The sequence below is a fragment of the Lepidochelys kempii genome, chromosome 11 (assembly GCF_965140265.1).
Source record: "Lepidochelys kempii isolate rLepKem1 chromosome 11, rLepKem1.hap2, whole genome shotgun sequence".
Lineage (NCBI taxonomy): Eukaryota > Metazoa > Chordata > Testudines > Cheloniidae > Lepidochelys > Lepidochelys kempii.
Window position 1 is genome coordinate 56,630,579 of NC_133266.1, and position 23,690 is coordinate 56,654,268.

A 23,690-nucleotide genomic window follows, 5' to 3' on the forward strand; every position below is an offset into this window, starting at 1 on the left:
GTCCTGTAACAGGTAGCCCAACCCTCCAGACATTAAGAGTCAAGTCGCCCTGTTTTGTATCTCCTTCCCCACACCAAGAGCACTCCCCACCCCAGGGCAAGTTCTACCCTGGGGGGGGAGGGGGAGAGATTTATATTTTCCTCCATTTAGTGATGCTTTCAGCTTTGGGACTGCAGGGTTTGGGAACTCTCCAATTCTCCATCCAGTTCACTAACCATGATAAGCAGGTGATCTCTTTCTTCTAGGGTTGCCTGATACTCCTCAGCCAGCTCACTCCTTTCCCTCAAGGTCAGCTGCCTGGCCTCCTCCAATGCAGCCATTTTCTCCTGATACTTCTCTTTCAGAAAGGTCAGCCTTTCACTCTTCTCCCCTATCAGCCATGTGTCACACCTCTTGGCAGCAGTACCAGGTTCTGCCGTGACTGCAGCATCCACCCTTATGCAGCCTCCAGGTATGTGAACTGTTCATACACGCTCCTGGCTGACGTTTTCTGCTGCTTGACTTCTTGGACCCAAGCCTGCAGCTGCTCTGCTTTATTCAACTCATTAGCCTCCTCCTCCATTCTGTGCTTAAGTTCTTTAACTCGGTACCTGATCCTCTCTGGCTCATCCTTCCAACCCAGTGTCATCTCCCCCAACTTGGTTAGGGAAACGATTTTTCCCTCTGGAGCTGGCACTTCTGGCAGCAGACTATAGCATTCCCCTGCCTAGCTTATGGGCTTCTGATGCTACAACAAAATGCTTCTTGGCCTTTTTCTCCTTAGGCCTCTGTGTTGGGAATCTGCTGCACCCTCTCACCCTTCATCCATCTGGCCAGGGATTATCTTCCTTATACTGCAGGGCTTTCCTCAACTGCTTCTTCAAAGGGCAGACTTAATGTGCTCAGCCTTTCCACACTTATAGCATTTAGGTGGCCTCTTCCCCCCTTTCCTCCGATCCATCCTTCAGCATTCCTCTGATTCTGACTGGACCACCTCTAGAATCAGGTTGCCACCCTGGGCATTCAAACTGGCCACCCTGGGCATTCAAACAAGTCTGTCCTTGTTTCCCACACTAGAAACAGAAGCCCAGTGCATACCTTTCCACTGATCACGTGCTGTTGATTTTGCTGGGCTACCCACAGCACCTCCTGTTGTCTGCTGATCTTGCAGAAGTTGCAAGAGGACAACCTGGATTTGCTGTTGTCACATCAGATAATGCAGTATTTCTTCCATCTTGTTCTCCAGCGCTACCCCGTTGTTGCTTCCGTCCTTGACAGGAAGGGGTTCAGAGATCCTGGCGACTGCACCAATCTGTAGCAGTGTGGCTGCTATTGCCTCCTGAGCTCCCCCTCACAGACAGGGGTGCCTCTGCCATTCCCCATCCCTGTTTTCTCCTTCATGGGGCTCCTTAAAAGCCATGCAGTCTAAAGGAAAAATTAAAATATTCCCTACCTGGGGTCCAATTTATTTAGTCCTGAGACACGCACTGGTTCTTCTGACCCCAAAGTGTCTCTTTTCCCTTAGTTGGGAAGTTCTTGCTTTCTTTCCCAAACCAGGGCCACAGTTCAATGTCTCCACAGAAGCCAGTCTTGCCCCCTGCAGCTGCTTCTTCAAGCAAGCTACCACTTCGCAGGCTCCTGTTTTCTGAGAATCCCCCACTCACTGCAGCCACCTGCTGCTCTTTATAGGGAATTAGCAGCTCTCACACAGGTCTAGCTCCTTTAATGATCAGGGTTGGCTGGCCCCAGGCCCTCCAGCCATTAAGGGGCAAGCCACCCCTGTTACAAGTCACTCTTGTTGTTTATGGTAGAGGAGATGATCAGATTGGGCATGATTCTAAATCTCAGTCTAGGATGAAGAAAAGATTTTGTATTTTCTTTCCCTCCAATGAATACATGGAGGGTGAAGAATGGGAATCAGAATTTGATGACTTACTCTTCTTCCTTGTGTTACATGGAAAAGGAGGGGCTTGTAGTACAAAAAAAATCATGAAGGGAAATGAAAAAAAATTAAGGGCTGGTTTGTTAAACTAAGAAAAACCGTGGCAATCTACTGCAGTCAATAGCTAAAATAAAGGTTGTGGTTCCAGACAAAATCCTAGACATACCTCTCTTGTTCAGGGCACACTAAATTATAACCAAACCGTGCCAGGGTCTCCCACAACACACACTGCTCCTGTTCCTTTTCACCTGAACTGTAAAGATTTATATCTTAGCACCCAGACACACAATATTCTACCACTTCTCCACAAAATAATCAGGGTACATGACAGCATTGTCACCAGTGATGATTTTACATTGGCTCCACTGCAAGTCATAGCATAGTGGATGTGCTGGGGATGGAACTTCTCCATTATGGCCTCTCTGGCTCGTGCTACAAGCAGTACCAAGGAGGCGGCTATAACTCTTCAGACTGCCTTAGTTATTTCAGGGTCCATTTTGGCCAGGGGAACAGCCAAAGATGGTCAAGATGCAAAGCTGTCACAAAGCCCCCTTTGTCTTCTCCCCCTTGCTTCTGGGAGGCACAACACATAATCTGACCCAGTGCGACAGGGTGCAGCCCCAGAACTCAGACAAACGAGAACGAGGGATCAGAGCAGAATATGTTTGCTTTCCTTGCATGTCTGTATCATTTCTAAATGAAAGATCCACACAAGGACAGCCTCCCAAACAGGACAGGACACATGAGAACATTGCTAGGAGGAGGCACCAAACAAGGGAAGCCTGGCAGCAATGACAAGGGAGAGGGGACATGTATGCTCACAAATTAAGGGGGAGAGTTAATAAGGCTTAATGCTCCACCTAAAACTTGGATTTAGAGCTGCCATAGGGAAATTTCAATTTAGAGCTTCCTTGATTTTGTGACTTTGATGTAGACCATCAACACAATTTCCCATATGGCAACTGTGACTAATACTATGCATATTATGAAAAGTAGTCCCTGTGTATTGTGCCGTCACCCCTTTTAATACAGAAATAATTTGGCCTGTTAAACAAACCAAGGAAGCAAAAAAAAGGTTCTAAAAAGGCACCAGATGCCTCTGTTTTACGGGACTGAGTACACATAAAATTTTATTTCTCAACTTTACGCCATTTTTGGTATGATTAGAGCCAACAAAACATCCAACAATATAAATAAAATCTTCATCATACTTCAAATTTCAAGCACTTCAGCTAATCTGCATCACATGCTATTCATTTTTACAATTCAGAGCTTTTTATAAATTCACACTATATAATTTTCTAGCAACTCTGCTTTTTTTCCTGACAAGTATATCCTTTCCCTACCTGATATGGTTAAACATATGAAAATTAGGGAGTATAATGTTGACATGGACTATGGCAATACTGCAATTACTGCATAATACGTAAGAAAAGGTACTACACTTTTGTGCAGTTGATAGTAAGGAGTGTCATGCTACCATTACTCAGCTTCATTAGATCATTCAGTTAATGTGTTGTCTATGATGAATAGCCACATAAAAAAAAACACATTTAAGTAATGTTTTGACTGCAATCAAAACTCTCCAAAGCCATGCTACACTTAGGCTCTGATCCAGTGAAGCATGTAACGTGTGCTTAAGTCCCATTGATCTTGTGTGTTTAAGTGTTTTGTTGAACAGTGATTGGATTAATCATGTATTTTATAGCTAACCCATGCTTAAGTACTTTGTTGAATTGGAGCCTTAAACAAACACATACCACATGTTCAACACCACCTAAACACAAAGACCCAAACTCTGCTCCCATTCCTATAGGCAAGGACATTTCTAACCAGAGATCAACCCATTATGGTTCCCCTGTGCAGGGGAGAGAGGCTTTGGGTCTGTATCTCCTGCAGCTGCAGTCCTCCTTAATGGCTCTTTTCATAGCAATGCAAAAGGACAGCTGGGACTGGAGCACGTCCAGTACGCCCATGACTTCATGGACAAGATAGAACAACTAGCTTTGCGCTCCATGCCTCTGGAAAACGGGGTGGGAGAAAGGGAGGAGAATGCCACCTGTCTGCCCCCACATGAGGGCCATTTACTCTGGCTTTGTGCAGGGATCAAGGATCTATGTTGAAAGGGCCATAACAATGCCAAGTTACATCTGGTTCTGAATATTTGTCTGCAGTGTACCTTCCTCTACATTTCTTCAGCATCATGAACATCTATGGTGCTCAAACAATAACAATCCTGTAGAGTTCATAACATGCCCGTGAACATCTTCTGAAAATGGATGTCTTAGCACTGATTGAGCTGACTCACCAATTCCAAACACTGTCTATGGCCATAAGCAGCAGCATAGTGCACTGTATTGTACCCTTCTTTGTCTTGGATCGATGGATTGGCATCCTTTTGAAGCAGGAACTCTAGACACCTGTGAATAATGTACACATTTAAATTACAGATCATACCATTTAACAGAATCATCTCCATTGCAACTATGAGCAATACTAAAGCCTCTTTTCTAAAAGGCTGGCTATTCAATATTATGTTCCTTACAGAATCTCGTACCACACAAGAGTTTTCCTGCCTTAAACTTCTGTGCAGCAGTATCTGCTGGTCTTGGAGTAGCTTGTTTGATACTGTGACACTCTGTATCCCAAAGCAACACCATGACACCACCATATATACCATGAGGATATGATTATGGTATGTCTTATATGAAGTATGTCATGTAAAGTATCAATGGAAAAGTTATGATTTGCTGAATATGATGACCCTATTTGTACGAATGTATCGTTTTTGTATCTAAAGTTATGGATATTGACTATGTACCAGTATTTCAAATGTGTTTGCTCCTGGGTAACACCAACAAGGTAGTTTACATCCAGTGTAGCCAGCACATTGTGGATGAACCATTCAAGGTGATGGCCTATTAAGACACACTATAGGCCACAGGAGAACCTTATCTCTACCTGATGGGTTTTCCTGTGAATGCTTCAGCCAGTATATGGATAATGGCTGCTATGACTCATCAAAACATGCAAGGGCATGTGACTAGATCATGTGATACTGGACTCCATCCTGTGCCTGTACTTTGTCATTACTGATATAGTTCAAAATTTACTGATCAAAATCACAGGTATCTAAACTAATCCAGTAGCTGGCTGACTCTGAACTCAATGGCAAATGAGCTATGATCCTAAATACATATCTTTTGAATTCTTTTGATAGTGATAATTTCTCTATCTGAATCAAATATTTTCTGGGTACTCGCTGGGTCATCTATCAGAGTTTAATTTTTTACCCCTCTGGAAAAAGATTTCAAAACGTTTTCTTTATAGATATTTAGGTCAGAAGGGACCATTATGATCATCTAGTCTGACCTCCTGCACAACGCAGGCCACAGAATTTCACCCACCACTCCTGCAAAAAACCTCACACCTGTATCTGTGCTACTGACGTCCTCAAATCGTAGTTTAAAGACTTCAAGGAGTAGAGAATCCTCCAGCAAGCGACCCGTGCCTCATGCTACAGAGGAAGGCGAAAAACCTCCAGGGCCTCTTCCAATCTGCCCTGGAGGAAAATTCCTTCCTGACCCCAAATATGGCGATCAGCTAAACCCTGAGCATATGGGCAAGATTCATCAGCCAGATTCTACAGAAAATTCTTTCCTGGGTAACTCGGATCCCACCCCATCTAATATCCCATCACAGGCCCATTGGGCCTATTTACCATGAATATCTAATTACCAAAACCATGTTATCCCATCATACCATCTCCTCCATTTCTTTGTCACTCTCTTCCACATGTCACAACCATGCAGTCAAACTAATGTAAAACTATTATCAACAACAGCTGTAAACAGGGGAGTTTGAGTGGGAGTTCTGTTGGAGGAGAAGGTATTTGTGTGTTTGTGTTTCGTTTTGTATGGTTAGTATCTGTATGTGCAGGGGCTTTGTGCTGGGAGAGAAGCTGAGCCCTGATTAGGGGGCGGGGCTTCCCTGACTAGGGGTCCTATAAAGGTAGCAGCCAGTCAGGCAGCGGCACAGGAGCTAGCAAACAGAGCTGTAAACAGGGGAGTTTGAGTGGGAGTTCTGTTGGAGGAGAAGGTATTTGTGTGTGTTTGGTTCTGTATAGGTGGTATCTGTATGTGTAGGGGCTTTGTGTTGGGAGAGAAGCTGAGCCCTGATTAGGGGGCGGGGCTTCCCTGACTAGGGGTCCTATAAAGGTAGCAGCCAGTCTGGCAGCGGCACAGGAGCTAGCAAACAGACCTGTAAACAGGGGAGTTTGAGTGGGAGTTCTGTTGGAGGAGAAGGTATTTGTGTGTGTTTGGTTTTGTATTGGTGGTATCTGTATGTGTAGGGGCTTTGTCCTGGGAGAGAGGCTGAGCCCTGATTAGGGGGCGGGGCTTCCCTGGGTAGGGGTCCTATAAAGGTAGCAGCCAGTCAGGCAGCGGCACAGGAGCTAGCAAACAGAGCTGTAAACAGGGGAGTTTGAAAGGGGAGTTTGTCTTGTGGTGCTTGTGTGGGGTTTGGTTTTGCTGTGGGTGGTGGTGTTTTGGTGTGGTTTGTGTTTCCCAGATTAACAGGATTTAGGTGGGAAGGCTATGACAGATTCAGAGGTGGCAGTGGGAGTGACCCATGTAGCAGATGACACAATGAAGATGACTGGATGTGGAAGCTGTGGTATGTACATGATCCTGGAGGGGGCACCTGGTAAGAGTTTTGTCTGCATGAAATGCCGTCTGATAGAGCTGATGGAGGAAAAGATCAGAGGTTTGGAGATGCAGGTGGAAAGTCTGGTAGAGTTTAGGAAGGGGTTTGAGCAGATTATGGAGCAAAGACATGAGGTATCTGAAGGGAAAAGCTCAGACTTGCAGATGGAAGCAGGACTAGGGAATTTTGAGGGGAGACTGGGTGAGGAAAGTGGTCAGTGGAAGCATGTGACTAAAAGAACTAGGCAGAGGAAAAGACGGGCTAGTGAAGGAGAAATAGAGCTTCAGAATAGGTTTGCAGAGTTGGAAAATGAAGAAGGGGCTCAGCAGGTAGTCACTGAAGGTGACAGGGCAAGGAAGAAGAGAAGAGCGGTTAGTCCTATAGGAAAAGGGGAAGAGTTAATGGAGATTACACCAAATATGAGCCCCAGGAGGATACAGGATGGGTTAAAAAGGATTACAAGGGAGAATGGGAATGGAAAAAACTTGCAGCCAGAGGGAACAGGGGATAGACTGGAGAATAGCACCGTCACTAGGAAAAGGCAGGTCTATGTGATTGGGGACTCTTTATTGAGAAGAATAGATAGGCCTGTAACCAGAGCTGATCCAGAAAATAGGAGGGTGTGCTGTCTTCCAGGTGCTAAGATACGGGATGTAGACCTGAGGTTAAAAAGGATTCTAAAGGGAGCGGGAAAGAATCCCCTAATTATCCTTCATGTGGGAACAAATGATACGGCTAGATTCTCACTGGAAAGTATTAAGGGAGACTATGTTAGGCTGGGGAGGACGCTTAAGGAAATTGAGGCTCAGGTGATCTTTAGTGGGATTTTGCCTGTTCCTAGAGAAGGGCAACAAAGGTGTGACAAGATTATGACTATCAATAGATGGCTTAGGCAGTGGTGCTATAAGGAGGGCTTTGGGATGTATGGCCATTGGGAGGCATTCATGGATAGAGGACAGTTCTCTCGGGATGGACTTCATCTGAGTAGGGAAGGAAATAGACTTCTAGGATGGAGGCTGGCACAACTGATTAAGAGAGCTTTAAACTAGGAATTTGGGGGAGATGGTTGGGAGATGTCCAGGTAATCTCCACGCCAGAATTTAGCATAGAGTGGAAAGAAAATGAAGTAAGAGTGGATACAGCTGTAGGTAGGAGGAAGGGCAGTGTAGATACAAGTCTAATAGGTTATACTGGTAGTAAAATAACCGTGCCTAATAGGGTACAGAATGTGAGTGAGGCCAAACAGCAAAAATTAAGATGTTTGTACACTAATGCAAGGAGCCTAGGTAACAAAATGGAGGAACTAGAGTTACTGGTGCAGGAAGTGAAACCAGATATTATAGGTATAACAGAGACCTGGTGGAATAGTAGTCATGACTGGGCTACAGGTATTGAAGGGTATGTGCTGTTTAGGAAAGACCGAAATAAAGGTAAAGGTGGTGGAGTAGCACTGTATATCAATGATGAGATAGAATGTAAAGAAATAAGAAGCGATGAAATGGATATGACTGAGTCTGTCTGGGCAATAATTAAATTGGGGAAGAAAACTATTAGAGCCTCCCCTGGGATAGTGCTTGGGGTGTGCTATAGACCGCCGGGATCTAATTTGGATATGGATAGAGCCCTTTTTAATGTTTTTAATAAAGTAAATACTAATGGAAACTGTGTGATCATGGGAGACTTTAACTTCCAAGATATAGACTGGAGGATGAGTGCTAGTAATAATAATAGGGCTCAGATTTTCCTAGATGCGATAGCTGATGGATTCCTTCAACAAGTAGTTGCTGAACCGACTAGAGGGGATGCCATTTTAGATCTGGTCTTGGCGAGTAATGAGGATCTCATAGAGGAAATGGTTGTAGGGGATAATCTTGGCTCAAGTGATCATGAGCTAATTCAGTTCAAACTGAATGGAAGGATTAACAAAAATAAATCTGCAACTAGGGTTTTTGATTTCAAAAGGGCTGACTTTCAAAAATTAAGGAAATTAGTTAGGGAAGTGGATTGGACTGAAGAATTTATGGGTTTAAAGGTAGAGGAGGCCTGGGATTATTTTAAATTAAAGCTGCAGAAGCTATCGGAAGCCTGCATCCCAAGAAAGGGGAAAAAATTCATAGGCAGGAGTTGTAGACCAAGCTGGATGAGCAAGCATCTTAGAGAGGTAATTAAGAAAAAGCAGAAAGCATATAGGGAGTGGAAGAAGGGAGGGATCAGTAAGGAAAGCTACCTTATTGAGGTCAGAATATGTAGGGATAAAGTGAGACAGGCTAAAAGTCAAGTAGAGTTGGACCTTGCAAAGGGAATTAAAACCAATAGTAAAAGGTTCTATAGTCATATAAATAGGAAAAAAACAAAGAAAGAAGAAGTGGGACCGCTAAAAACTGAGGATGGAGTGGAGGTCAAGGATAATCTAGGCATGGCCCAATATCTAAACAAATACTTTGCCTCAGTCTTTAATAAGACTAAAGAGGATCTTAGGGATAATGGTAGCATGATAAATGGGAATGAGGATATGGAGGTAGACATCACCATATCTGAGGTAGAAGCGAAACTCAAACAGCTTAATGGGGCTAAATCGGGGGGCCCAGATAATCTTCATCCAAGAATATTAAAAGAATTGGCACAAGAAATTGCAAGCCCATTAGCAAGAATTTTTAATGAATCTGTAAATTCAGGGGTTGTACCATATGATTGGAGAATTGCTAACATAGTTCCTATTTTTAAGAAAGGGAAAAAAAGTGATCCAAGTAATTATAGGCCTGTTAGTTTGACATCTGTAGTATGCAAGGTCTTGGAAAAAATTTTGAAGGAGAAGGTAGTTAAGGACATTGAAGTCAATGGTAAATGGGACAAAATACAACATGGTTTTACAAAAGGTAGATCGTGCCAAACCAACCTGATTTCCTTCTTTGAGAGAGTAACAGATTTTTTAGATAAAGGAAACGCAGTGGATCTAATTTATTTAGATTTTAGTAAGGCGTTTGATACTGTGCCACATGGGGAATTATTAGTTAAATTGGATAAGATGGGCATCAATAGGAAAATTGAAAGGTGGATAGGGAATTGGTTAAAGGGGAGACTACAACGGGTCCTACTGAAAGGTGAACTGTCAAGTTGGAGGGAGGTTACCAGTGGAGTTCCTCAAGGATCAGTTTTGGGACCAATCTTATTTAATCTTTTTATTACTGACCTGGGCACAAAAAGTGGGAGTGTGCTAATAAAGTTTGCAGATGATACAAAGCTGGGAGGTATTGCTAATTTAGAGAAGGACAGGGATACCCTACAGGAGGATCTGGATGACCTTGTAAACTGGAGTAATAGGAATAGGATGAAATTTAATAGTGAGAAGTGTAAGGTCATGCATTTAGGGATTAATAACAAGAATTTTAGTTATAAGCTAGGGACGCATCAACTAGAAGTAACGGAGGAGGAAAAGGACCTTGGAGTATTGGTTGATCATAGGTTGACTATGAGCTGCCAATGTGATATGGCTGTGAAAAAAGCTAATGTCGTCTTGGGATGCATCAGGAGAGGTATTTCCAGTAGGGATAAGGAGGTTTTAGTACCGTTATATAAGGCACTGGTGAGACCTCACCTGGAATACTGTGTGCAGTTCTGGTCTCCCATGTTTAAGAAGGATGAATTCAAACTGGAACAGGTACAGAGAAGGGCTACTAGGATGATCCGAGGAATGGAAAACTTGTCTTATGAAAGGAGACTCAGGGAGCTTGGCTTGTTTAGCCTAACTAAAAGAAGGTTGAGGGGAGATATGATTGCTCTCTATAAATATATCAGAGGGATAAATACCAGAGAGGGAGAGGAATTATTTAAACTCAATACCAATGTGGACACAAGAACAAATGGATATAAACTGGCCACTAGGAAATTTAGATTAGAAATTAGACGAAGGTTTCTAACCATCAGAGGAGTGAAGTTTTGGAATAGCCTTCCGAGGGAAGTAGTGGGGGCAAAAGATCTATCTTGCTTTAAGATTAAACTCTAAGTTTATGGAGGAGATGGTATGATGGGATAACATGGTTTTGGTAATTAAATATTCATGGTAAATAGGCCCAATGGCCTGTGATGGGTTTTTAGATGGGGTAAGATCCAAGTTACCCGGGAAAGAATTTTCTGTAGTATCTGGCTGATGAATCTTGCCCATATGCTCAGGGTTTAGCTGATCGCCATATTTGGGGTCGGGAAGGAATTTTCCTCCAGGGCAGATTGGAAGGCCCTGGAGGTTTTTCGCCTTCCTCTGTAGCATGGGGCACGGGTCACTTGCTGGAGGATTCTCTGCTCCTTGAGGTCTTCAAACTACAATTTGAGGACTTCAATAGCACAGATATAGGTGTGAGGTCTTTTTTAGGAGTGGTGGGTGAAATTCTGTGGCCTGCATTGTGCAGGAGGTCAGACTAGATGATCATAATGGTCCCTTCTGACCTAAATATCTATGAATCTATGAACAGTGTCATTTTAAACAAAAACACTGCATAAAAACATCAGATTTGAACACAGTAATACTTGTTGAGGACACTGGGTTATATTTTCCTTGCAACATACAAACCCAGTGTATTGCATTTAAATAAAATAGTGTGTGATATTAAAGAATTATTAGAGTATCAATGCAATAAACATGTAGTTAGGGAAAGCAACAAGCATGGAAACAGAATTGGTAAATACATTTATACATCAAAGAGCAGTTTACTCTGGTTAACTCCCAATAGTATCAGGCATTTGTAGCAGAGCAATGAGTGAACAAGATAGGAGTGTAAACTGCAGCCCAAAGAAGCAGAGCGATTCTCTAAAAATGGAGTCTGCTGTATTGACACCAAACTTACAATGCAGCTTCTTTTTCCTTCATCTCATTGGCTCTTTCAAGTTCTTCGGCATTTTCATGGGAGTTACCTAAAATATTCTTTCTTCTTAACATAAGGGATAGAAAAATGCAACTCGTTTTCAAAATGTCATATCAGTGATTTTGGTGTAATTTACCACCCCCACTCTCTCCTCCAATCAAGTGACCACTTCTTGGCATTAGTCAGGTTAAATAAAGGGCCTAGCATATAAGCTAATCACAGTCCCAAACATTGAACACACCTAAAATATACCAGCTCTTCATTCTGTATGTCAACTTCCAAAGTAATCAAAAAGTTTTGATTTCTATCAGAACCAGTTTGTTCATCACTTTCTGGAACTTTCTGTTTCTCCACACCTGCCCCTTGCCCTCAAAGACTCTTCTTTGCAATCCTGTGTTCCCCATCTCCATCCTCTACCCATGGTAACTTGCTGTACTTCCCTGTTGACCAAGGAATAGAACCCTGTGAAATTTTAACCACCAGCACTAAATTGGCCTGTCTTGACTGTGCTCTCGAAGGGTTGCTGACAGTTCCCACACTCTGCTAAAGTTCTAGGCAACACTATGATGACACTCCAGCAAAACTCTTTAGACATGTAAAGGGCTGAACAAATATTCAAACTTTTGAGCCTACTGGAAAGTGGAGTGTCTCTGGCAATGTTACATGAAGGGGATCAGTCTGGTGGGGATGGCTGGTAGTGGGTTAAATTTTGTAGACAGACATTATTTGACTCTCAGGACTGGAGAAATCAAGAGCCAAGAAAGAAAAAAAAGTTTCTGAACTGCTATGAACCTTCACAAATATTTGACTCAAAAACACAGTTTGGTCTAGTTGGATTTTTTGCCAAACTAATTTGCCCATAACTAATTTTAGTCTCTATCCAACACATGTATTCCAGACTGGATTTTGAGCAGTACAGAATGGTGCATCTCTTCAAAACATTCAGTGTCCCATCCTCCACATCCAGATTTGACACTATGTAACCCAATAATGATCCCAATTCTGTCTGAAATCCAGTAGGATTTCAGACATTATAGATATTTGAGATATGCAGAATATGTACCATTAATTGATACAGGATGTTCCCTGACTATTACTCATGTGTCGTGCCTCAGAAGTAAATGAACCATTCAATGCTGTAAAAGTGTTAGAGGATGGCACATGCATTGACCATGGACCCAAATATTCCCAGCCACAGTTAAAGGCTGTATCTGCTAACCACATTCAGATGATCTCACTTAAATCTATTAATAAGTCTCAACAAGTGGGGTGGAGGGAGAGTCTGTGCTGATCTGCAGAGGCAATACATTCAGAAATCTCCATTTACTGGTATGCGGCCTATCTATTTCATTAAAATGCATTTGTGAATTCTCAGTGTAGGAATGGATACATTCAACTGAGAAGAAGTCAAGACAGCTAAATCTCTGGTAGAACAAACTTTTAGTCCTTCCTGAACTGCTCATTACTGGGCTGGATACAAAGAAGAATCATCTTCAATGGTCTTTGGACCTAAATAGCCTGACCTCTGGAATTTTTTTTCCATATGTTGAAATAGTCATGACGACCTACAAAATGGCAATGAACATAAAATAATCATCCGGCATAAATTCAGGGTAAGGCCACAAAAGCATAGTATCATTCCATAGCATTCTAAAGGCAGATCAGTAAGGGAATTCTTGAATCTTATTCACTCATCTAAGTGATACAGTGGCTACTAAAAGGACAATATAAGAAGACAAGAACACTCCCCATGATGTTCAAATCCAATGCTCCAGTTGGAACTAAGTGTGAAATGTGTTTTTTCTGTGAAAAATGACAGGGGGAGGAGGGGAGAGAAGAAGATGCATCCATGTGTGCTGTGTCTCAGGGCCTTCCACATCAAATTTGCTCAGTGTTTTCTAACTGCGAGCTCCTTCTGCAGTCTCCAAGATTCAACAGTCCGTGCTAACTGTAAGCAACAGGAGTAGTGGGGTCAGACAACCTTACTCGTCTTGAGATGGAGCATGATGAATTCATGATTGGGATTACATGACAGGACTGCCTGTAATTTAGGACTGGACTCAATGACCCAGGATACACCTTCCAGTCCTAAATTCCTTTGTTCCCCTCTCAAAGAATGGGAAGGGGTAGGATTAGTTCCAAGCTCTATGACACCACCAGGCGAAACAGCAGGCAAGGATGACATATACCATGGCCGATAAACATGGTCTTTACTGTAATTGTTAGATTCAGAAGTCTTAGCAGGCTTAAATGCTTTTTTCTATTGCTGGGGTTGGCACCCAAAGAGATAAGAGGACTGAGGAGATTCCGAAATGAGACAGATGACAACTTTGGTCTGAAAGATGGGTGAGAAAACCCTAGGGACTTAGCCATAGATCTAGTATCTAGTTTTCTAATTTCAATAGATTTAGTATTACCTCGGGGTCTCTAGAGAGCAAATCAAAAACATTAGAGTGCAACATCTTGAGGCAACCCAAACAGTCTGAGCCATAAAACATTGTGAAGTATAACTGCTGATGCCAGAGAATGAGCAACAGTGCTAGACATGTCCAGCAACATGTGTCTCACCTTTTAACTTCTCCGGAAAGGGTCATCTCACAGGAAATTTTTACTCCATAAGACGACATTCTATAGAGGTCCATCGCCACCTGATAGTTTAGTATCTTTTTGGATATGCACATTGCAAAAGCCACCAACAAAGAAGATCATTTTCAAAGCTGGCCTAGTTTATGTGATTCTCTATCCGGGGGTGGGGGTGGGGGGGGGAGGTGTCATGTGAAGGTACTGCCCCCCTTCACTATCTTGAAAGCCATAGAAACAACCAGGAGTGCAACGAGGGAAAAGCAATCTTACTGATGTTTGGGGACTTGACTAAATGAATCAGGCTTTCTGCTGCTGCTAAAACTGGCTTGATGCATCCTAATCTTGGCCCAGGGCCTGTTTACAGGCAGGGCCCTGACTTCTTTCAGTACAAGGAGTAACAGCTCCTGATGGAGACATACCTAGAAACTTCCACTTGCCTTCCCTCTACTCTATCATATACTAGGGATGGATGTACAGGAAGTGCAGTCCTTTGAAGACCCTGCTGCTGCCTCATGGGTAGGACCATATGGATCTGAGGGTGATGTTCATATACTTCCTATCTGTTTTACTGCAGGGAATGGTTCTGTGGTTTGCAATGGCCTGGCACACAACCTTCTACAGTGGGGCTACGCAGAGGCCATTTAAAGAGAGCAATGAAGCTTTTTGAAGGTGTTATACTGGAAATGAATTGTATGTCAAACAATTTGTTACAAGACTTAAATGTATACGAAACTAAAGTGAATGATCCCTTAGACCAGGAGAGAAGCAGAGAAGGAACAGAGAGAACTGTGTGGGGATATCTAACAGGAAATGAAAACAGCAGACTAATGGTTTTAAATTCCAAAGGAGACCTAACGCTATAATCAAGGCCATTTGATCTATGCTTCCTGTCATAGGGTAGACACCACCAAATTATGGAACAAACTGAGAATTAGAAATTGTACAGACTAACCAGAGATTTGAGAGAAGGGGAGATGGAGATGTCATTAATGAAGCTGTTGCGGAGCGTTTCTTAACCCCACTAGAATCAGATTTTGTTCCCAATTGGCTTAAGAGCATGGCATAACACCTCCAACCAATGGACCTCCAGTTCCCACAAGTACAGTGGTCTTTTCTGCCAGTGGCTGTTCCCATTTTTCTGCTGGAACACAGAATCTTACGTCTCCTGCTGAGTCCCCAGTTGCTTAGCAGCCTCTCACCCCCAATGGGTTCTGTTTCTGTCAGCCCACACAGTGATGTTCACAAGGGGCCTAACTCATAGGTGCTGAAACTAGGGATGAAGGTGCACTGCCTGGCTTGAAGTGGTTTCCATGATATACAGGATTTACAGTTTGGTTGAATGGCTCTTAAAACCTCCACTGTACATATTGTTCCAGCACCCTCGGACCTATTCCACCACTGTCATATGGGTATGCTGGCAATAGCTTGTCTTTGTTGTCATCCCACACCTGGAAAGATCTCCCTCGCATTGCCTCATGCTATGTCCTTTTAAAAAGACCAAAACAGTAGAGCAGGAATGGGAAATTCCCTGAACTCTCTCTTGTGGGAAAACCACCAGAATAAGGAAACAGGAAGGCAAAATGGGAGAGGAAGTCGTTCAGCAGGAGAAGGTGGGCAGCATTTTGGCGATTTATGTTGCAACTTGAATAAAAACATACATTGTGCAGCAGCATAACTGCACTATACATGACTCTGCTTATAGTCAAAGCTATTTCAATAATGGGTGTGTCTAGGAGGAGGAAGAGGATTACCTTTGCTAGTGGGTTTATGTTTGTTTGTTTAAATGAGATTGTGGCAGGAAGAGAATACAAATGACAATGAGTTGGAAACACAGTAAAAACAAGGAATACAAATAAGCTTTTTTACTTTCTGTCCATGTCCGAAGCAGCAGCATAGTGCAAAGCAGTACGTCCCCAGTCATCCGTTTCATTAATATTTGCCCCTGTGGTCACCAGTGTCTCAATACAGTGGAAATGACAATTCGCAGCTGCATAGTGCAAAGGTGTCCTGCAAAACAAATAGCAATTTATTACTTCAGACACTTCAGCATGACGTGGATTATACTAATGAGTCCCAATTGCACCATTCCTAGAGCGGTCTCAGGTAAAACAAAACAACCTCCATGCTCCTCCCTCCCCACCCATCCCCAAAAACCCTCAGATTTGGGGGTTTATTTACAGCTTCTTGTTCAACCAAAAAACAAGAATTAGTCTCTGGCCACATTCACTTAATGAAGTTTAATGGTCTAAACTCCAGACAAGCAATATAAAACCGAACAAAACACCACCGAAAGGGCAGTTCTTATGTCTCCAGAGCTCTCTGCCTGGTTTGTACCCTGTCTCTCCCTCTCATGAAAGTAGCTCAGCCCCTTTTTTAAGTCAGCAGGCTCAGCTGCAGCCTGTTGCCTCAACTCAGGGTGACACAATGAAACATCAGCCTGTATTTAATCCTCAAAACATCATGATGTTGCCTGGCTCAGTCAGAGTCTATGGGCAATGACTGTGGTGGGGTGTGACATAGCTGTGCAATGACCTATCCACCCTGTCACACTGACAGATTCCAAAATCCAAGAAAGAATTCATTGTGCAGCATAGTTCACAGAGTCAGAGATTTAGCATCCCCAACTCAGAAGCATGAGTATCATTCAGAAAGCACATTCATTGCTGGGAAGGCAGGAGTTCCCTGCTGGGTATGAAATTTTCAAAGGCTGCTTCTACCACTCAAAGACACGAAAAACCTCCACCAATTAAAATTCTTCAGTACAAAAAAAAAAGTTTTTTTGTTTCACTTATTTTTTGGGGAAGTTGTGAAATATAAATAACCAAAGAATGCTTCATTTTCTTACTAGTGCTCTCAATTTTGTACCTGTTTCATTTACACAGGATAAAGAACAGCTTTGTTTTTATTTCAAAGCTGTTGCTGAAAAGGTGACATACCTCACTGTGTCTGTTTAGTGCATATGGTTTAAAAACAAATCAGAAAGCCCTTTACTGCACCTTTAGGTTGGAATGCCAATAATGCCTGTAACATATTAGAGCCTTTTTATGTTAGATTAGTTTATGTCGTCATTATGAACAAGAGCAAAACCTCCTAAAAGTTATAATCTTGTATATTTAATTTGCTATAACTTTTACAATGTCCTTTCTGAGATACATAGCACAAATGATCCTTAAAGAATACCCATTTAAAAATACGGCAAGACTCATTTTTTTCCATTTTAATTTGGTTACAGTTGTAGTATTTTTTGGATTACACTATCCTTGCTATCCAGCTCTTTAAACTGAACTATGCTATTACTCATATCGCAGTTCAAAAGCAAGTAAATCACACATATTGGGACCAAGATTTTCAAAAGTGGGGACCTAAAGTGAGGCTCCTAACTCATTTCAGTATTAGCTTTGCTGCATTGCCACCACTGAGAAAAACAAAGGCATTTGAGCTGGTTCCCTGCTGGCTAGCATGACAGGGGGCTTTTGACTGGGAATTCTGTAGAACACGGATTTGAAATTTCTTCCCATCTGTGGTCCAAAATAGCCCAAATCTGACGAATGTCTGGGTTCTTTACAAGGCTCATCTGTTTTTCGATTTTAAAATGGGGTGTGGGGGGTTGGGGGAAGAGAAATTTTAATTGGAAGGATGGAAAATTGTTCAAGAGGGAGGAGATTTGTGGTGGGTAATTTTTAAACTGCTGCCCGCAAAGGTGCATAGTGCATAAGATCTGGCCCCCAATTTTACCCCTTCCATAACACAAAAATAATTTAGGCTCTTGAAAAATTCACTAGATTTTCAAAATGGCAGACCAATTCAGCAGGTCCCATTGACTAGATTGGGAGCCGCTGACAGCTCAGCCATTTTGAAAATTTGTTTAGGTGCTTAAGGCCTCAATCCTGCAAAGTCCTATGCACATGATTAACTTTACACACCATGAGTAGCCACTAAAGTTAAAGGGACTACTAACAGTGTGTGAAATTAAGCACATGCATATGCATTTCCAGGATCAGAGCTTAAAGATGGAGTAGGCTCCTATTTTTTAAATCCGTGGCCTGGGTGAAAACTGTTTGGCTGACTATGTAATGTACATCCGGGGCGCTCAGGAAGTTGAATCAGCACATCCATTTCTGTCATAACATTACCAGCATTATTTTACTCTGAGAAAGTCTAGAAAGCAGGCTCATGAGCAGTAGTTCTCCCCAAAGTGACATGCAGGTGCTATCTTGGGCACAAAAGCACAAGAATCCAAGCAGCGCGAAGAGCAATGAGGAATAAAATTAAACCACTGATATTTTTAAACAAGAAAGACACAAGAGCATGGGCGTGGCTTTCATATATTTAATATAGTCTGCACCTGCCTTTTTGGCATTTAACTTCAAGCAGCAGTATCCTATTGTAGGATTTCCTACCCCCTTTTACCATTTACCTTTTTAAGCGGAACATATTGATTTCCAGATTGAGGGCTTTTTCTTTCTCTTTCTTTCTTTGAGATATATCTGAAAAAGAGCTTCACAATTTACATACCTCCCACATTTGTCCTTTTTATTAAAATCTGCTCCACTACTCTGCAAGAGTTTTACACATTCAACGTTACTGAAAAGACAAGGAAAGAAAACAAAGAATGAGCAAAACAAAAGTTTTCATCTTAGTACCCCCAAAAAAGAAGTGTTATTTCACTATTTGCAGAGCAGAAACTGGGCATAAACTGCAATTTAAGCCTGAACAAAAGAACCAAGAAAAAGGAAACTTGTAAAGATCACACCTTTATTTCTGGATAAGCCTGAAATGCTATTCCAGACAAGTAAAAACTAGGGCTGTCAAGCAATTAAAAAAATTAATCACAATTAATCACACTGTTAAACAATAACAGAATACCATTTATTTAAATACTTTGGGATGTTTTCTACATTTTGAAATATACTGATTTCAATTACAACACAGAATACAAAGAGTACAGTGCTCACTTTATATTTATTTTTTATTACAAATATTTGCACTGTAAAAAACAAAATATAGTATTTTTCAATTCACCTCATACAAGTACTGTAGTGCAATCTCTATCATGAAAGTTGAACTTACAAATATAGAATTAAGTACAAAAAAAAGCTGCATTCAAAAATAATACAATGTAAAACTTTAGAGCCTACAAGTCCACTCAGTCCTACATCAGCCAATCGCTCAGACAGACAAGTTTGATTACAATTTGCGGGAGATAATGCTGCCTGCTTCTTGTTTACAATATCACCTGAAAGTGAGAACAGGCGTTCGCATGGCATTGTTGTAGCCGGCATTGCAAGATATTACGTGCTAGATGCGCTAAAGATGCATATGTCCCTTCATGCTTCAACCACCATTCCAAAGGATATGCATCCATGCTGATGATGGGTTCTGCTCAACAACAATCCAAAACAGTGTGGACCAACGCATGTTCACTTTCATCATCTGAGTCAGATGCCACTAGCAGAAGGTTGCTTTTCTTTTTTGGTGGTTCAGGTTCTATAGTTTCCTCATTGGAGTGCTGCTCTTTTAAGACTTCTGAAACCAAGCTCTACACCTCGTCCCTCTCAGATTTTGGATGGAACTTCAGATTCTTAAACCTTGGGTCGAGTGCTTCAGCTATTTTTAGAAATCTCACATTGGTACCTTCTTTGCATTTTGTCAAATCTGTTGTGAAAGTGTTCTTAAAATGAACATGTGTTGGGTCATCATCTGAGACTGCTATAACATGAAATATATGGCAGAATGCAGGTAAAACAGAGCAGGAGACATACTATTCTCCCCTAAGGAGTTCAGTCACAAATTTAATTAAAGCATTTTTTTTTAACGAACATAATCAGCATAGAAGCATGTCCTCTGGAATGGAAGCCAAATCATGAAGGGGCATACAAATGTTTAGCATATCTGGCACGTAAATAACTTCTAACATCAGTTACAAAAGTGCCATGCGAAAACCTGTTCTGACTTTCAGGTTACATTGCAAATAGGAAGCAGGCAGCATTATCTCCCATAAATGTAAACAAACTTGTTTGTCTTAGCGATTAGCTGAACAAGAGGGAGGACTGAGTGGACCTGCAGGCTCTAAAGCACACGGCCCATCAGGGTAATCCGTTGGCATGCCGCGAGACATTTTGTTTACATTGACCATCCGCAGGAACAGCCCAGTTCAGCTCCCAGTGGCCGTGGTTCGCCATTCCCAGCAATGGGAGCTGCAGGAAGCAGCGGCCAGCACATTCCTGCGGTCTGCCGCTTCTCGCAGCTCCCATTGGCTGGGAATGGTGAACCACGGCCACTGGGAGTTGCAGGGGGGCCGTGCCTGAGGATGGTCAATGAAAACAAAATGTCTTGCGGCCCACCAGCACATTAACTTGAGGGGCCGCATACTGAAGGTTGCTGACCCTGCTCTAAAGTTTTACATTGTTTTGTTTTTGAGTACAGTTATGTAACAAAAAAAATCTACATTTGTAAGTTACACCTTCACAATAAAGAGACTGCACTACGGTACTTGCATGAGGTGAACTGAAAAATACTATTTCTTTTATCATTTTTACAGTGCAAATATTTGTAATAAAAAATATAAATTGAGCACTGTACACTTTGTATTCTGTGTTGTAATAGAAATCAATATATTTGAAAATGTAGAAAAACATCCAAAGTATCTAATATATTTCAATTGGTATTCTATTATTTAACAGTGCAACTAATCACGATTAATTTTTTTAGTTAATCGCATGAGTTAACTGCAATTAATCAACAGCCCTAGTAAAAACAAATCAAAATATAAATAGAAAGTAATAAATATATCCTGGATTCAAGGTGAGGGGAGACAGTCAAAAATTGTGCTGCTAATGCTTCCCAGGCTGAGCTGAGGATTTTTCCAAGAGCATTTTTGAAGTCTGAAGCAAGTTTACAAAATGCTAGGCTAATAATGAGGAGGAGATTTAGGCCCTGATTCAGGAAAACACTTAAGGCCAGGATTAATTTTTTCGCATATGCTGAAGTCCACTCTGTTCTGCAAAGCATTTAGCATAAACTTAACTTTAAGCATCTACTTAAAACCCATTTTCTTCAATGAGACCTAAGAAAAAGCTTAAAGTTAAGCACATCTTTAAGAGCTTTATTGCATTTGCATAGGATCATTCATAGTTTTTATCCCAGCTGAATGAATTCAATATGATACAACTATGTGTTGTTATTGCTTAAATTGAAATGATTCTTAATGGAAAATAAAATAGCTGCATTTTAATGTCTTTGTAATTCAAGTAAATAAATGTACAATACCACACCGGAAGATCATGTAATGAAGCACAATAATCTTCCAAGACTCCTTTGTCATTCAGAGGGGAAATAAATCATTTCTACTAGGAAACAGAAAAAAAGAGATCCTTTGGAAGGTAGTCTCATCTCAATGCCAGTATAACTCCCATTAATGTTAATGGGAGTTACAGATATGCATCAAGATGAAAATATGTGTTTTATGTACAGCTCCAGTTCCAGTCTAAAAGAAGTGGATGGAACAAAACAGGTGTTCATCCCAATCTAAAATTGTCAGTGTATAAAATATCTACACAATGCTCCCCACAACGAACCCAAAATAAGAGTTCTCGTTAGTGATGACAATTACAGTCAGCCATAGATAAAAACTGATTTATTTTCATGAGCAATTTTTGCCTCTTATTTCAGTGCCTTTCTTTCAGACACTTGGGGTATTATTTTGAGTTCAGCTTTAAGCAGAGGTACTTTTTGAAGAGTGCTCTGTCAGGCTAATTCAGTCCATCCAACTACTATATATCTTCTGTTAACTGTATTAAATAAATGTTTAACAAGAGTAATCCTATCCCGTGTTTGGAACACTTTCATTATGTACCTCTGATGGTGACGACGTTGGTGAAGTGGACAATGGTCCACTAAGAAGTGAGCTGACAACTCATTCTTACAAAGGTTACCAAATAGTCACCAGGTAATTACCATATCTGGTCACTACAACCACTGCCAATCTAGGATGGATTCTAGAGGCTCCATCTAGCGATCTTCTGAGCCATCTTCTGAGCCTCAACAGAAGAGCCAGAAAACAATAGCTTGCCAAGCGATCTGTGCTTTTTCTGTGTTAATTTCAAACAAATCCACTGGGAATTAACAGCAAATCTTGAAAGAAACTTGGCAGAAGGGCTACAAATGAAACTGACATAATTTAATTTTCATTCATTTTCACTCCTAGTATCCTACCACCCATCTGAATTGCATCCTCAGAAATGAAAACCTTTTGATTCTGTATTTTGGTTACTTTCAATGGGCTTCAGAGGCTTAAAATAATCTTTCTATGACTGCAACCTGGAAAAAAAGACTGTGGCATTTTAATGCCTTAAAAAGCTTCTTTTATAACTAGATTTTGACTCAAGGACACAACAAGAGGGCAGTGCCTAACTGCACCCCAGCAGGAGCATCTCAGGGAGCCACTATTCCTTCCCCGCATCCACCTTCAAGGGATGGTCATTTACTGCTGGCCCCATGTCAGGCTTAAACTACAACCCCACCTCCTATGCTGGTGTGGCAGTACTGGCCAGTGAGTGAGAGGCATGGAGCCAAGAGTCCAACCCACGCAACCAGGGAAGAAGCGAGTGAGTGTGTAGCCTCTCTTGCTCCTGGGACCTGGACCCAAAGTCTAAGCAGTCTGCATATAGGCAGAAGACAGGGGGATTGTTACTCCCTCCCAGAGGTGTGCATTTCAAATCACAAACTAGCCTTCTGTAATAAAAGACCAGGTCCTACCACCCTTGCTCAAACTACAAGTAGCCCTAATTTGAGCCTCAGTTTACCAAATGCTGGCGGAACACAGCCTGGAGAGAGAAAGATTTTACATCGAATTGTTTTGCTCCTCTTTAATTGGAACACATTCCTTTGCAGATGGTACAGCTGGCTTGAGTTACACTGACTCCACAATTAAATTACAACTTGCGTAACAGCTATAATTGTAACTACTCACCCTCCTGCAGCAGCAGCGTGGAGGCACGTTCTTCCAAAATTATCTGGGGTGTCTATTTCAAAGCCTGCAGACAGCACGTGCTCATTACTAAACAAGGACACTATGCTATACTTTTGTCCTAGTTAAACCACAAGAAACATTGCAGAGACAGAAAAAACAGTGAGTTAGAAAAATCAGAATGCAAGCAACTCTAGTCAGCAAGTGGTTGTCATGGAAACGGACAGTGGCTGCTCAAGCTTGGTGGCTCTATAAAAAGAACTGTGAAGTCAAAAAGAATCTATTTCCGCATTTAGCCTTGGGCTACATAACTATTAAATCATGTGACAGGCATTTCTGAGGCGGATTCTTATCGAGAGAATTGTGATAGCAGGCACAAAAAAACGATGAAATGAGGAGAGGCACAGAGTGAGCCCTAGCATGTACGGAGTTGAATTTTATTTATTTGTGTGTTTTCCAGGGTGGTTTTAGATTCTGGAAGGATGCTTCCAGGAATGTGCAACACATGTTTTTAAAGATGCACAAGGCTATAGAAGTAAAACCCAATGCAGATTCTTACGGAACTAACCCTGGGATGCCTAAGTAGCCTGCTTCCCCCGCTGACCTAATAGCCCAGGACAGAGCACATCAGGGTTTGCTGTAATTGGCTACACAAGTT

At 41.8% G+C, this 23,690-nt stretch overlaps 1 protein-coding gene across 10 annotated transcripts in view; it reads right to left on the reverse strand.

The window, feature by feature from the left end:
• ANKRD44 (ankyrin repeat domain 44) overlaps positions 1-23,690 on the reverse strand; it is a 215,684-nt gene that overhangs the window by 58,293 nt on the left and 133,701 nt on the right. For 7 of the 10 annotated variants that reach the window (XM_073306272.1, XM_073306268.1, XM_073306270.1 and 4 more), the window contains exons 12-16: positions 23,036-23,153; positions 18,580-18,648; positions 15,931-16,071; positions 11,464-11,547; positions 4,230-4,341 (exon numbers count right to left, since the gene is read on the reverse strand). In XM_073306272.1, the coding sequence (XP_073162373.1) occupies positions 4,230-4,341; positions 11,464-11,547; positions 15,931-16,071; positions 18,580-18,648; positions 23,036-23,153 (524 nt within the window). The remainder of the gene's footprint in view (positions 1-4,229; positions 4,342-11,463; positions 11,548-15,930; positions 16,072-18,579; positions 18,649-23,035; positions 23,154-23,690) is intronic. The other 3 variants (XM_073306276.1, XM_073306275.1, XM_073306269.1) reach the window with 1 other exon arrangement.